General features: G+C 38.3%; 1 protein-coding gene across 1 annotated transcript; it reads left to right on the forward strand.

Annotated features, from left to right (window-relative positions):
• The first annotated feature begins 282 nt into the window (after window positions 1–282).
• On the forward strand, window positions 283–2,013 carry LOC131160948 (uncharacterized). Its single transcript, XM_058116818.1, has one exon. The coding sequence runs from the start codon at window positions 283–285 to the stop codon at window positions 2,011–2,013; it is 1,731 nt and encodes a 576-aa protein (XP_057972801.1).
• Window positions 2,014–14,824: the final 12,811 nt, after the last annotated feature.

Here is a 14,824-nt window from a genome sequence, read left to right on the forward strand (position 1 = left end):
CCTATTCCAATGACATACTTAGAATTATTCCCACAATTGATGGAAAGGAACTTAGTTTCAGTCATTCCGGGAATGGTCGTTACGGCACCCTTTCCACAATGGTACGACCCCAAAGCCAAGTGTGCGTATCACGCTAACACTCCCGGGCACACTATTGAGCGTTGTTGGGCATTCAAAAATAAGGTTCAAACACTAAGAGAAGCCGGATGGCTAGCATTTGATGATAAACAACCAGGAATTCAAGGGAACCCTTTGCCCAATCATGGGGGTAACAATGTCGGAATGATAGAGGAAGGGACGAATGAAGTGGATTTTCAACAAATGTCTCTAGATTGGGTGTTCAATGAACTTATTGCGGCAGGTCAAATAGGGCAAGAGGCCGTTTGCCCTACCAATGCACCTTGTTTATGTCAGAGTAAAGAAGGAAGATCTGTGAAACAGTGTGTAACTTTTAGAATGTTTCTGCAAAAGATGGTGGATAATAAGTCTGTAGAGTTCGGTTGTACCCGCAAGAGTGGAGAGATTGCAGTCATTGGGGAAAACAGGCCAGTATATCATCAGTGCACTAATCAACCATTCATACCCACCATGAACAAGGCCCTTCCCACGCAGGAAGCGCCAGCTCACTTGGTGATCTCTACTCCCAGGCCATTCCCATACAAAAGTAACCAAGCAGTACCCTGGAAATATGAATGCGAAGCGTATGTGGAAGGAAGCACCAGCAATATAGCAGGGGTAAAAGGGATAACCCGAAGTGGTAGGGTGTATATGCCAGATTCTTCTAAATCAAATCGGCAAAATGCAGGGGAACCAGACAGGGCAGTGAAAAGTCCAATATCCAATGGAGAGGCCGAAGAATTCCTAAAGATAATAAAGCATAGCGAATACAACATTGTGGACCAACTAAAGAAAATGCCAGCTCACATATCTGTTTTGTCACTTCTACTAAATTCAGAGACCCATCGGGAAGCGTTACTTAAAGTTCTAAATCAAGCCTACATTCCCCAAGATATCAGCGTTGATAAATTCAATCATGTGATCGAAAGTCTGGCAGCCTCCAACTACATCACTTTTATTGATGAAGAAATTCCGCCAGAAGGCCAGGGGCATAACAAGGCGCTGCATATATCCACCAAATGTAAGGATCACATGATGTCTCGAGTCTTGATAGATAATGGGTCATCCCTCAATGTTATGCCAATGACTACACTGCAAAGGTTACCCATTGATCCTTCTTATGTGACACCAAACAATTTGGTGGTGCGTGCCTTCGATGGAACACGAAGAGAGTCAGTAGGGTCGCTTGACATCCCTATTCAGAGTGGACCAGTAACCTTCAATATCACTTTTCAAGTCATGGATATTACACCTTCATACAGTTGTCTCTTGGGAAGGCCGTGGATACATAATACAGGGGCAATTCCATCATCTTTGCATCAGCGAGTGAAATTTGTAGTAGGGGATAAACTGGTATGTGTTTATGGAGAGACCGATATAATGGTTACTAAACCTTCTTCCACTCCCTATGTGGAAGCAGCTGAAGAAGCCCATGAAGATTCATCCCGAGCATTTGAGATCATCAACGTCATTACTATAATGGAGGGATCTTTTATCCCTCAATCTCGGATCTCTTCTTCCACACGTATGGTGGCTACTAAAATGATTAAATCGGGGTTTTGCCCAGGAAAAGGGTTGGGGAAGTATCTTCAGGGCATCACAATGCCATTGTTACCAGAAGGCATGAATGAGATATACGGCATCGAATATACTCCTACTTTAGCTGACCATAAGAAGAAGACAGAAGAGAAAAGAATACTCCGAATCGAGAGGCGCACAGGAAGAGTAAGTACCAAATGGGGGGTAGAAGTCCCGCCAATGAATCAGACCTTTCAAAAGGGCAATCAAGTCACTCTTGAGGAAGAAATGAAACAGATGAGCATATTGGCCTTGGAATCGGGGGACCACATGAATGACTCAAGTAGATGGATCTACCCATTGACTATAGGAGCATAAATCCAGAACTGGACATCTTTTGATTACCCAATTCACTTCATGTAATAGCTTTTGCTCATTTTGCTTTCTTTTTGTAATCTATGGACATTATCACCTCGGATCGTTTGTCTTTTTCATCAATAAAACAAGTATGCATTTCTTTCGCATTTATTGCATCATGGGATCAGTTGTCAAAGAATTGTTTACCTTTGTTTTATGTAGGGATAGGGAAAATAATCATACCAGTATTCAGGAGCCAGAAATTGATGTTAACTTTGAAAACTTAATCCTAGAAGCTGAAATACAAGAGGAAACCAACTTATCACCTGAAATGCAAAGAATGTTGAAATCCGATAAAAAATCAACTTTAACCAGTAGTGACCCCACAGTCAGAATAAATTTGGGGACTAATGAGGAACCAAAAGAAGTAAAAATCGGGGCACTGTTGGGAGGAAGAGAAAGATGCGAAATGATAAACCTTCTAAAGGAATACCAAGATGTTTTCGCATGGTCATATCAGGACATGCCGGGTTTGGATACAGACTTATTAACACATAAATTACCCATTTACCCAGATAGCAAACCGGCAAAATAGAAATTGAGGAGAATGCGCCCAGATATGTTGATCAAAATAAAAGAAGAGGTACAGAAGCAGTTTGAGGCTGGTTTTTTGGAAGTAGCCAAATATCTAGAGTGGATGGCCAATGTAGTTCCAATAATGAAGAAAAATGGAAAAGTGAGAGTATGTGTTGACTATCGAGACTTGAATAAAGCTAGCCCTAAAGATAATTTCCCACTTCCACACATAGATGTGCTGGTAGACAATACGGCAGGACATGCCCTGTTTTCATTCATCGATGGATTTTCTAGATATAATCAAATTAAGATGGCCCCGAAAGATAAAGAGAAGACCACGTTTATCACCTTATGGGGGACCTTTTGCTACAAGGTTATGCCTTTCGGTTTAAAGAATGCAGGGGCAACCTATCAGAGAGCCATGGTAACGTTATTCCACGACTTGATGCTTAAGGAGATAGAAGTATATGTGGACGACATGATCGTTAAGTCTCGGGATGAGTATAGCCATGTGATGAACTTAAGGAAGCTATTTAAAAGGCTACGGAAATGTTAAACGAAATTAAATCCGGAAAAATGTACATTCGGAGCTTCTTTAGGAAAATTGTTGGGATTTATCGTAAGTGAGAAAGGGATTGAGGTAGACCCAGATAAAATAAAAGCTATTCGAGAAATGCCTAGTCCCAAAACCGAAAAAGAGGTCAGGAGTTTCCTAGGAAAATTAAACTACATAGCCCAATTTATATCTTAGTTGACTGCTACTTGCGAGCCCATATTTAAGCTGCTAAAGAAGGATAACCCCGAAAAATGTAATGAAGATTATCAGAAAGCTTTTTGGGAAAATAAAAGAATATCTATTGAACCCTCCAGTTTTGGTTCCCCCTGTACCTGGAAGGCCTCTTATATTATACTTAGTAGTATCAGAGAATTCCATGGGGTGTGTGTTAGGACAACACGATGAGTCCGGAAGAAAGGAGCGCACGATCTATTATCTAAGCAAAAAGTTCACGGAATACGAATCTAGGTACTCTAACCTGGAGAAGACATGTTGTGCTTTGGTGTGGGTGGTTAGCAGATTAAGGCAATACACGCTGTATTACACAACGTGGCTGATTTCTAAAATGGATCCGATTAAGTATGTTTTCGAGAAACCTGCAGTAACAGGACGGATGGCTCGTTGGCAAATGCTGTTGACTGAATATGATATTACATATGTAACGAGAAAAGCCATCAAAGGGAGCATTATAGCAGAATATTTGGCTGATAGGGCTGTTAATGATTACCAACCCATGGAGTTTGACTTCCCGGATCAAGATATTGATTCAATTGATCAAGAAAAGGAAGATAATGTTGGGTGGATGATGCTATTTGACGGGGCAACCAACGTATGGGGGCATGGAATAGGGGCTGTACTCATATCACCAGAGGGTAAATATTACCCAGTCACAGCCAAACTCACCTTTCCGTGTACCAATAATATAGCTGAGTATGAAGCATGCGTATTGGGCTTACAAGCAGCTATTGACCGAGGCATTAAAAAATTGATCGTAAAAGGAGATTCCGCTTTGGTAATTTATCAGTTGACTGGAAAGTGGGAAACCCAGGATTCCAAGTTAATACCATATCAGGAGTACATTCAGGAAATGATGCAGGAATTCGATACTATCAGTTTTTCGCGTTTATCAAGAGAGAGTAATTTAATTCCTGATGCGCCAGCAACATTGGCGGCTTTATTTAAGGTTGAGTCCAGAATAGAGATTGAACCCATTCGAATAAGGATGCATAGGGAGCCAGCATATTGTATAATGACGGAAGAAGCTGATGGAAAGCCATGGTTTCATGATATCAAAACATACATTCAATGGAAGGAGTATCCCATAGGAGCCTCTAATAACGACCGGAAGACAATTAGGAGGCTAGCTATGGGATTCTTCTTAGATGGGGAGATGTTGTATAAAAGGAACCATGATATGACCCTCATGCAGTGCGTGGAGTTGCAAAAGGCAAGACAAATCATACAGGAAGTACATGATGGCGTTTGTGGGACCCATGCGGGAGGTCACTCGTTGGCTCGAAAAATCCTAAGGAGTGGATACTATTGGATAACCATGGAATAGGATTATATAGAATATGTTCGAAAGTGGCATAAGTGCCAAATCTATGGAGATCGCATACAAGTCCCACCCACTCAACTCCAGGTTTTATCTACACCTTGGCCTTTCTCAGCATGGGGCATGGATGTGATCGGACCGATAACCCCGAAGGCCAATAATGGGCATCGATTCATTTTCGTGGCCATTGATTACTTCACAAAATGGGTAGAAGCGGCATCATACTCTAATGTCACTCAAAGTGTAATCAATCGTTTTATCAGGAGAGAATTAATTTGCAGGTATGGGATCCCAGAAAGGATAATATCAGACAATGCCAAAAACTTGAACAACGAGGTCATGACAAAATTATGCAGTCAGTTCAAGGTCAAACATCATAATTCAGCCCCATATCGACCTCAAATGAATGGGGCGGTGGAAGCGGCTAATAAGAGTATCAAGAGCTTCTTGGAAAAAATGACAGAGACCTATAGAGACTGGCATGAGAAGTTACGTTTCGCTTTATTGGTCTACCGGACCACTGTTCGAACATCAACAAGGGCTACCCCTTTCTCTTTGGTGTACGGAATGGAGGCCGTAACTCCAATAGAAGTTGAGATTCCATCGTTGCGAGTCTTCAAAGAAGCAGAGTTAACCGAAGCAGAATGGGTGCAATCTAGATATGACCAGTTGAATCTAATTGAAGAAAAAAGATTGACAGCTATAGTCCATGGACAGTTATATCAAAGGAGAATGATGAGAGCCTTTAACAAGAAAGTGCGTCCTCGACGGTTTCAAGAAGGAGATCTAGTCTTAAAAAAGATTTTACCAATTCATAATGACCCTCGAGGAAAGTGGACCCCAAATTATGAAGGGCCGTATGTGGTAAAGAAAGCATTTTCAGGAGGTGCCCTATTGTTATTACACATGGATGGAGCCGATCTGGTGCACCCCACAAACTCAGATGCGGTAAAGAAATATTTTTCTTAGAAACCCTGTAAACTCTCAAGGAAATTCAATAAGATGATGACTGTTCATTACTCATGTTTTGATCAAATGATAGATGGCCATCATTGGCCGATCTGCTTTCCTGTAAAAGAACCAAATAATGATTTACCATTTGGTAACCAAGTTGAGCCTAAATGATAAACCAGTATTTTTTCAAAAGTCAGTTCACAAAATTTAACCTAGGTATTGGTCCTTTAGGGTCTGGCAAGTCATATGAGACAACAATTGGCTACTCGAAATGATGGCAGGCCATTTTTCTGCCACCCAAAAGAAAGTTAAAGAAGAAATCCCTTGCAAACCCTTTTGAGTTTGAAAAATTCAATTCTTGATTAACCCGTCAAAGGATCACACCCCACACTGGGGCAGTTTTAAAAGATCAGTCCTAAATGAAGTTCAAATGAAAATGAAGTTAAGATTTCCTTTATAAAAGGAAAATCAAAAGTTGCGGTAAAAGAAGAAGAATAAGAAGAAAAAAAAAAAAGAGGGAAAGAGAAAGAAGAGGAAAAGGAAGAAGAAAGAAAAATAAGGGAAATGCTACATATGTGATCTTTGACCAAATTACCCTTGATGAAATCAATGATTTTGAGCCTTATTTAACTCTTTTCTTCTTTAACCCATACCCCTAGCCTACATTACGGTCCAAATGAAAGTCTTAACCAGATTGGTATACGTTGTTGTCTCAAATGATTTGTCAGACTCAATGTTGAGTCTAAACTACGTAATGACCTGATCCTGCAAAGGTACGTAGGCAACTTGTTCAAATGACAAGTTCAGTCAATACTTCGCGAATACTGCACCACTGGGGCAGAAATCTTTATTAGGGGATGGGATTTTTCAGCCTTAGTTTCCTTATTCTTGGTGAAACCTAAATCCTAAGCCTACATTTCGTCCCGTGTCTAAAAGTCCACCTTGAGATCGGAATATTGATCAGACTACTTAATGAGATACTAGTTATAATTCAAGATAGGGAGTTTGAGACAAGCTTGAAATAAGCAAGAAAGAGCCTCTAAGTGGTGATACAGTGGAGAAGTTATGGTTATGAGGCTAAAAAAAAATGAAAAAAAAAAAAACAAGGTTTTGCCCATTCATATGATTCTCTAAGCTAGCAAAGTTACATTAGTGTCAAAGTACTGGTAAAATTTTTCTCCTATTTAACAAGCACAGAAAATCAAGCAAAGTCAAGCAAGTTTGTGCATTCCATCCATATTCCCATTGAGATTGAGTTATCTGACTACATGCTTATTCATTTAAATTTCAAAGAGATTTTAAAACATTAAGGATGCAATCCAAAGAACGTCCTTGCGGAAAAGATGTAAGAAAGACAAGATCAGCTACAAATGCATCTACTAGGGTGGGTGTCATGCCGAGTTTCGAAAGGAGACATTCAGGGACATCTATGTCAGTTGGAAATTCAAAAATATGGCCAAGATTAAAATTTTGTTCGTTATGGGCTCATTCGTAAATTGGTGCTTCATCATATCAAAAAAAAAAAAAAAATCCCTTTCTTACTCTTCAAAGCTTTAAAGGAGGATGGATAGTCAAAAGGGTCTTAGAATCACCAGTAATTTCTATAAAGAAGATCCTTGTGGAGAAAGAGCAGTCAAACTGGGGCAAAAGTCATGTCAGGTTTCAAAGATCCGCTTATTCAAGAAGAATTGAGTTTCAGTGAGACCCATTCAAGAACTTTCTTACCAGATTGGAATATGAAAGCAGGGCCAAAATCAGCTATAGATCCATTCAACTGAGGCAGATTTTGTGATCGAGTTTCATTTGAGCCAAGCTAATCACCAAGATCAGTAACAAACGATGGTAACTGGGACAGATTTTGATTTGAGTTTTGTCTGGACTAATTCCGATGCCTTCATATTAGAGTGCACGATGATAACATAGCCAAGATCAGTGGACAAGGATCGAAACTAGGGCAGTTTTTAAGTTCTATTGGAGCAAATTCAGGAGCTTTCAGGATAGAATAAAAGTCGAAAACAGAGCCGTGACCAGTAGCATGTAAACACTGGGGCAGATTTTAAGCACCTTTTGGAATTCGAAACATGGCTAGAATCGGCGGCAACTTGGAATTTGAAAGCACACCTAAGATCAGAGATTGGGTTGTTGATTGCAAACATGTTGGAAGGAGAAAAGATTCATGCATTACCATGCATTTCATGCATTGCATAAGAAAGAAAATATAAAGGGCATCTCATTCAACAGGCATACATCTTTGCATTCACGCATCATTATGCACACATAGCAACATACCACTGCATTCTAGCATCTTAGGTAGCAACATGCATGCATATAGCAATAGAGCACCATTCATTCATACTTGCCTGGTTGAATAAACTTCTGAATATTTCCTTTGCATTCTTGATTGAGCCATTCTTGTCTAGACATATTTTGAAACTGGGGCAGCTGGCCCCCATGCACAGATTGACATACTTTGAAATTGTGGAAGTTGACCCCTTGGTCGTTGAGTCTCAAAGAGGGTAATCTAAAGACAGCCAAAGAAACTCGAGATTTTGTTCTCGATTGATAATCCCCAGTGGAATAATTCTAAGCCCTACACCTGAGGACATGTTCTAAAAGGTCTTGGGACTAGGCACCCGATTGATCATTCTCAGTGAAGCAATTTTTCAAGACTTAGAACCTTACATATGACCTTATTCTTCAAAGAGTCACAAGATCTTGCACTCGATTGATCATTCTCAGTGGAGCAATTCTTCAGGACTTGGATCCTTATCCTTAAGGACACTTTACAAAAGATCTCAAGGTTTCATACCCGTTTCAATCCCCCATACATAGTAACCATCTCCTTAGTCCAAATTGAGTCATCTGCCTTGAAATTAGGGCATCAGCCCTCACATCCAAAAATGTTGTTCGCGACGAAACTGAGGTGTTGGATCACCTCAAAGCTTTCTTGATTATCTCATTCATGCGAGTAGTTTCATCCAAATTGTTTTGATCATCTTATTCACTCTTATTGATCCATCGCGGTCCCACCTTATTGATCCATCGCGGTCCCACCTTATTAACCCTTCGCGGTCTCACCTTATTGACCCATCGCGGTCTCATTCTTATTGACCATTTGTGGTCCCACCTTATTGATCCATCGCGGTCCCATTCGTATTGACCTTTCACGGTCCCACTCTTATTGACCCATTGCGGTCCATTCTTATTTACCAATTGCGGTCCCATTCTTATTGACTCTTTGCTGTCCACTCTTATTGACCCATCGCGGTCCACTCTTATTGACCCGTCGCGGTCCACTCTTATTGACCCATCGTGGTCTACTCTTATTGACCCTTCGCGGTCCCACCTTCTTGATCCATCGCGGTCCCATTCGTATTGACCTTTCACGGTCCCACTCTTATTGACCCATCACGGTCCATTCTTATTGACCCATCGCGGTCTCACTCTTATTGACCCATTGCGGTCCACTTTTATTGACCCATCGCGGTCCACTCTTATTGACCCATCACGGTCCACTCTTATTGGCCTTTCACGGTCCCACTCTTATTGACCCATTGCGGTCCATTCTTATTGACCCATCGCGGTCCCATTCTTATTGACTCTTTGCGGTCCACTCTTATTGACCCATCGCGGTCCACTCTTATTGACCCATTGCGGTCCACTCTCATTGACCCTTCGCGGTCCCACCTTATTGATCCATCGCGGTCCCATTCGTATTGATCTTTCACGGTCCCACTCTTATTGACCCATCGCGGTCCATTCTTATTGACCCATCGCGGTCCTACCCTTATTGACCCATCGCGGTCCACTCTTATTAACCCATCACGGTCCACTCTTATTGGCCCTTCACGGTCCCACACTTATTGACCCATCGCGGTCGCACCTTATTGACCCTTTGCGGTCCCATCTTATTAACCCTTCGCGGTCCCACCTTATTGATCCTTTACGGTCTCACTTTTATTGACCCATCACGGTCCCATCTCATTGACCCATCACGATCTCATCTTACTAACCCTTCGCAGTCCCACCTCATTGACCCTTTGCGGTCCCACCTTATTGACCCTCTGTGGTCCCACTCTTTTGATGCATTTGGTTTGGTCCAAAATCGGCGTCTTTTATCTTTGCAGGTTTGTTGCCACAAATAACGTAGGAGAGCTCCTACTTTTACTTTGAAACAACGAATCCTGCAAAGAAGGGCAGCTGTAGACACTCCATTTTTACCCAGACCCAATGTTATTATTATATTTACTATTATTACCATTATTATTAATATTATTATTATTTTATACTATTATTGTTACTTTGTTATTATTATTTTTACTATTATTACTATTATTAGTAGTAGTGGCATTATTATTATATTTCCGATTATTATTATTATTATTATTATTATTATTATTATTATTATTATTATTATTTTGCTATTATTTTTTTATTATTATTGTTATTATTATTTTTAAATATTATTATTATCACTTTATTATCTTACTATTGTTATTATTATTATATTACTATTATTATTTTTATTTTCATTATTATTATCTTTGTTATTTTTAAATATTTTTTTTTATTGGTATTTTTATTATCTTTATTATTACCTTATTATGATTACTTTTATTATTATTATTAATTATTATTTTTAATATTTTTACTATTATTATTATTTCCATTTTATTATTATTATTTTTTTTACTTTTTATTTTTTTTAGCCTAGGGTTTTGGGGTTGGAGCCTATTTAAAGGCTCCTTCCCACAGCAAAGGGAGGGGGCGCACAGCAGCACGCACAGCCAAAGCAAGGAAAAAAAAAAATTTCTGCTTTTCCTCTTCTTACCCAGGGATTCCCCGAGACCTTCCTTTTCTCTCCCTAATCACAAACCTCACCATCTCTCCATCTTCTTCCTCCTTCATTCTCGTTTGTCTCCATCTTGTTCCAGTTCCGGCCGCCGCCATCCACAGCTCTGGCCAGCTCCCACAGCTTCGACACCACCACGTTCTTCATCTCTTCGGCGAAGCCAATTCTCTGTAGCAAACCAAACCAGACCCGAGGAGCCCCGCAGACCCGAGCCTTCATCCGAGCCTTTCTCCAGCCTCCGGCAATCTCCACCAATAGCCGGACCTCAGCACAGCAGAACGGCCAGCCACCAGTCGCGCATCAAACCACTCACCCGACGAACCAGCAAGACATCACCGCCGCCCTCGCCACAGTACCGGCCACCACGTACGCAGGCAACCCAGAAAGATAGAGCCGCCATCGTCTCCCTCTAGGATCTCTGGCAAACCACCCGTCTTCCACGGCTACCTCCATTCCCACCGTCACCGCCGGCGGCCGCAACAATCCCCCATCTCCCTGCCACCATCATTATCTTCTCTCGGGTATCTTCTCCATCACCCGTTCTCTGCTAGCCATCGACGCCATCGCCGTCGCCGCCCATTAACTCCGGCGGTAACCCCCATGGTAAGTCCCCGGTTAGTCCCTCTGTAAACTCTCTACTCACACACACACCACTCACGCACAACACATACATGCACTGTACTTAAACACAGTGCACACACACACACACACAATATATATATATATATATATATATGTACTTTAATTCTTAAAGTTCAAGTTTTTAGTTTTTTTTTTTTCTCTTTTCTTTTTATGTGTGTGTATCCTAATATAATATTGTTGTTGTATTATGTATATATATATATATATATATATATATGTATATTAATTTGTTGTAATATTTAGTTAATATTTATATCTAGGCTATGTATATATGTATATTAATATACTATTTGTTGTAATATTTAGTTAACATTTGTATATAGGCTATGTATATACGTAGGTTAATATATTATTTGTTGTAATATTCATATCTATGCTATTGATGTGTGTATATTAATACTTTGTTTATTGTAGCATTGAATTAATATTTGTATCTAGATTATATATGTGTGTATATTAAATGAGTGATTTTTATTATTGTCACATTTATTTAAAATCCATGCTTAATAATGAATATTCATCTTTATATTTCTAAGTGTTTGTTATTAAATGGTTATAATTGTTATTGTAAAATTTTCTTGTTAAGTTTAAACTTTTATTGTTGTAAGATTTGTAATGTCTTGTATTTTGACTGCACATATTACTTAATGATGATTGTTATGATTGTAAAATTTTTATGGTTAAAACCTATTATTTAATGTTCAATTTTAAATTTTTGTTGCATTTATTGTAAATATTAAATGATGCATTATCAAGGTAGGGTTTTTACATATTTAGTAGTTAGGTAATATTACATATTTAGTAAATTAGGATCTTAGGTAACTACATATTTAGTAATGATATATATTTAGTATCTTAATACATTTATTATTAATCATTTTTAGTATAGTAATATGTATAGCATCAATTATTTATAGTATCTTAATACATTTAGCATTACATTAACATATTTAGTGTTTTAATATATTCAGCATTAATTATTCCTAATATATTGGTATGCCTAGCGTTACTTATTTATAGTATCTTAAATTAGCTATTTCTAGTATATTAATAATTTTAGTATCTTAATATATTTTGTAGTATTCATTTTTAGCACACTGAATTATCCAATATTATTTATTATTAAATGTTTAGTATTATGTATGTTTATTATGTTGATATTGCATTATTTGTTCTAATATTTTCAGTATATATAGAATTATGTATTTTGTTATTGTTAATATTTTTTAGTATTTTAGTGCGTATAGCATTATTTACTAGGGTATTAATAGTTATCATTATCATTGTTATGATTTTGGGTTATATCATATGTTGTGTATTATATATATTTGTATTAATTTGTTTTATTATGTTTATTAAATATTTTCTTGATTTTAATCCCTATGATTTTAATGCGGGGGTATGAAACTTCGGGCTTCACTTACCTTAAGCTCTGAGGGAATATATATGTATATATTACATTCATTTATTTATTTATTTTTCATTTGTATTTATAACTCATAAATGGAGTAACTTAAAGGTTTTTTAAATTAACTTAGGGATAATTTTAAATTAATTAGGTACCGTTTGTAAGAACGGGCGCGTAGGGGGTGCTCGTACCTTCCCCTCACGTAACCAAACTCCCGACCCCAGCTCTGGTAACGTAGGCCCATTCTACCCCTAACAGGATAGTAATCATGTGTTCTAATCACACTAAAAGGTTAGTGGCGACTCCTATATTCTTATTTTTCCTAAAAATATTAAAATTGATTTTTATTTCGCCACCCGGGCCACCCGCGCTCCCGGGACGTCGCGACAGAACTTATCGGCTATTCAGATAGCGATTGGGGGAGAGATCTTGATGAAAGAAAAAGCACGACGGGATTCACATTTTTCATGGGAGATACAGCGTTTACATGGTCTTCAAAGAAGCAATCCATCGTAACGTTGTCATCATGTGAAGCTGAGTATGTTGCTATCAGCTCAGCTGTTTGTCATGGTATATGGATTAGGAATGTACTGAAGTATCTAAGATTTCTTCAAGATAACCCCACAAAAGTCTACATCGACAACCGATCAACGATTGCACTTGCGAAAAATCCAGTTTACCATGAGAGAAGCAAACATATTGATACTCGGTATCATTTTATCCGGGAGCATGTCAAGAATAAAGAAGTAGAATTGATATCTTGCAGAACGTATGATCAAATTGCTGACATTTTCACAAAACCACTCAGGCATAATATTTTTGCAAGACTAAAGACAATGCTCGGAATGGCAAAGTTAGGAGAGTCAAGTTTAAGGGGGGATGTTGAAAACAGTAACCTTGATTGAATCTAGAGATTGCCGGCAGCCCACCGCTGTTGACATTGGAGATTGGCAGGCAACCTACTCCACCTACCAGCCCACCTCCGTTGAAGTTTAATTCCCACCATTGTTGATTATTTGTTTTCTGTAATTGCTATAAATAGGTGAGTGTGTGTGCAATGTAAAATGGTGTGTTGAGAGTGTAAAACCAGTGAGTGAGAGAGAGAGTTCTGTTTCTGAAGTTCCCTGTATTTTTCAGATTGAAATATATTCGTGTGCATTTGATTCTCACTGAGTTTCAGTCACAATTAGTGACTGAGTGTTCCTCTCCACCCATCAATACCAACTTTTAGTGACAAAATTGAATTCGTCACTAAAAACCAGTTTTTTTGTAGTGATTTAAATTACATAAGCTTATAGTTCAGTTGTATAAACAGAAAACAATTTTGAAAAATGAAAATAGAAGGTTGGCAAAACAAGTAAAAGATCTAACAAAATATCAAGCCACCTTAGAGAAGAAAAAGGTTAAGAAGATATTGAAAATTATCTGCCTAAAGGAAGAAATATAGGATGATTTACCCTTAGGAATTAAAAGAAATAAATCTTTGAAAAAGGGTTCATACTTTAAGCACAATCTTTCACGAGCATATAAAACTTGCTTATACATTGGAAAGATAGAGCACATGAAATATAATTATCTACCTAAAGGTGTCAAGGGCTTAGACAAAGAAATGAAATGGATAATCAGCAAAGCAAACTCTGTCGGATCTAACGAAGATCGGATTCAAATAGAAATTACATAAATATTTCAATCTTCCCTTAGTTTCTAGGTTTAGGGGTTGTGATGACTGTAGACTTAGGAAGTGGTTGGTGCTTAAAATGAAAATTCTTAGTATATGTATAATCCACTTCCAAATGGACAAAGCATTATTTTCTTGGTAAATAAGTCAAATTTCTTAACTCACACTTAAATATGATCATCTAAAGTTGAGGATACTCTGTCCCTTGCGCAAGTTTGAATTTTAGGAAATGAATCCTTCTAGTTAAACATCTTGTCCTAAACTCATCTTGAAAGCCTAAAATGCCTAATAAAATGCTTAGTCATCACTCTAGGCTTGAAGCACTATTGATCATAAATGACTAATATATCTTGAGTGCTCATCATAAGACATTCCTTCTACTAACCAGTTGTATCCTTACTTCATAATTATAATTATATCTAAAGGATACATACCACTGTCCAGGAGTCGTACTAAAAAATTCATACTCTTTTAGACGCTCTTTGCTCATATTTGGACATGATTACCATCACGAAAATATTTTGAAAAATGTCCTGTCTATCCTAAATACTCTTCTGTACCCATTAGTGATTTAAATTTTCAAAGAGTATTTATTTATCTTCCCTTCACAT

This window comes from Malania oleifera, chromosome 7 (genome assembly GCF_029873635.1).
Source record: "Malania oleifera isolate guangnan ecotype guangnan chromosome 7, ASM2987363v1, whole genome shotgun sequence".
Taxonomy (NCBI): Eukaryota; Viridiplantae; Streptophyta; class Magnoliopsida; order Santalales; family Ximeniaceae; genus Malania; species Malania oleifera.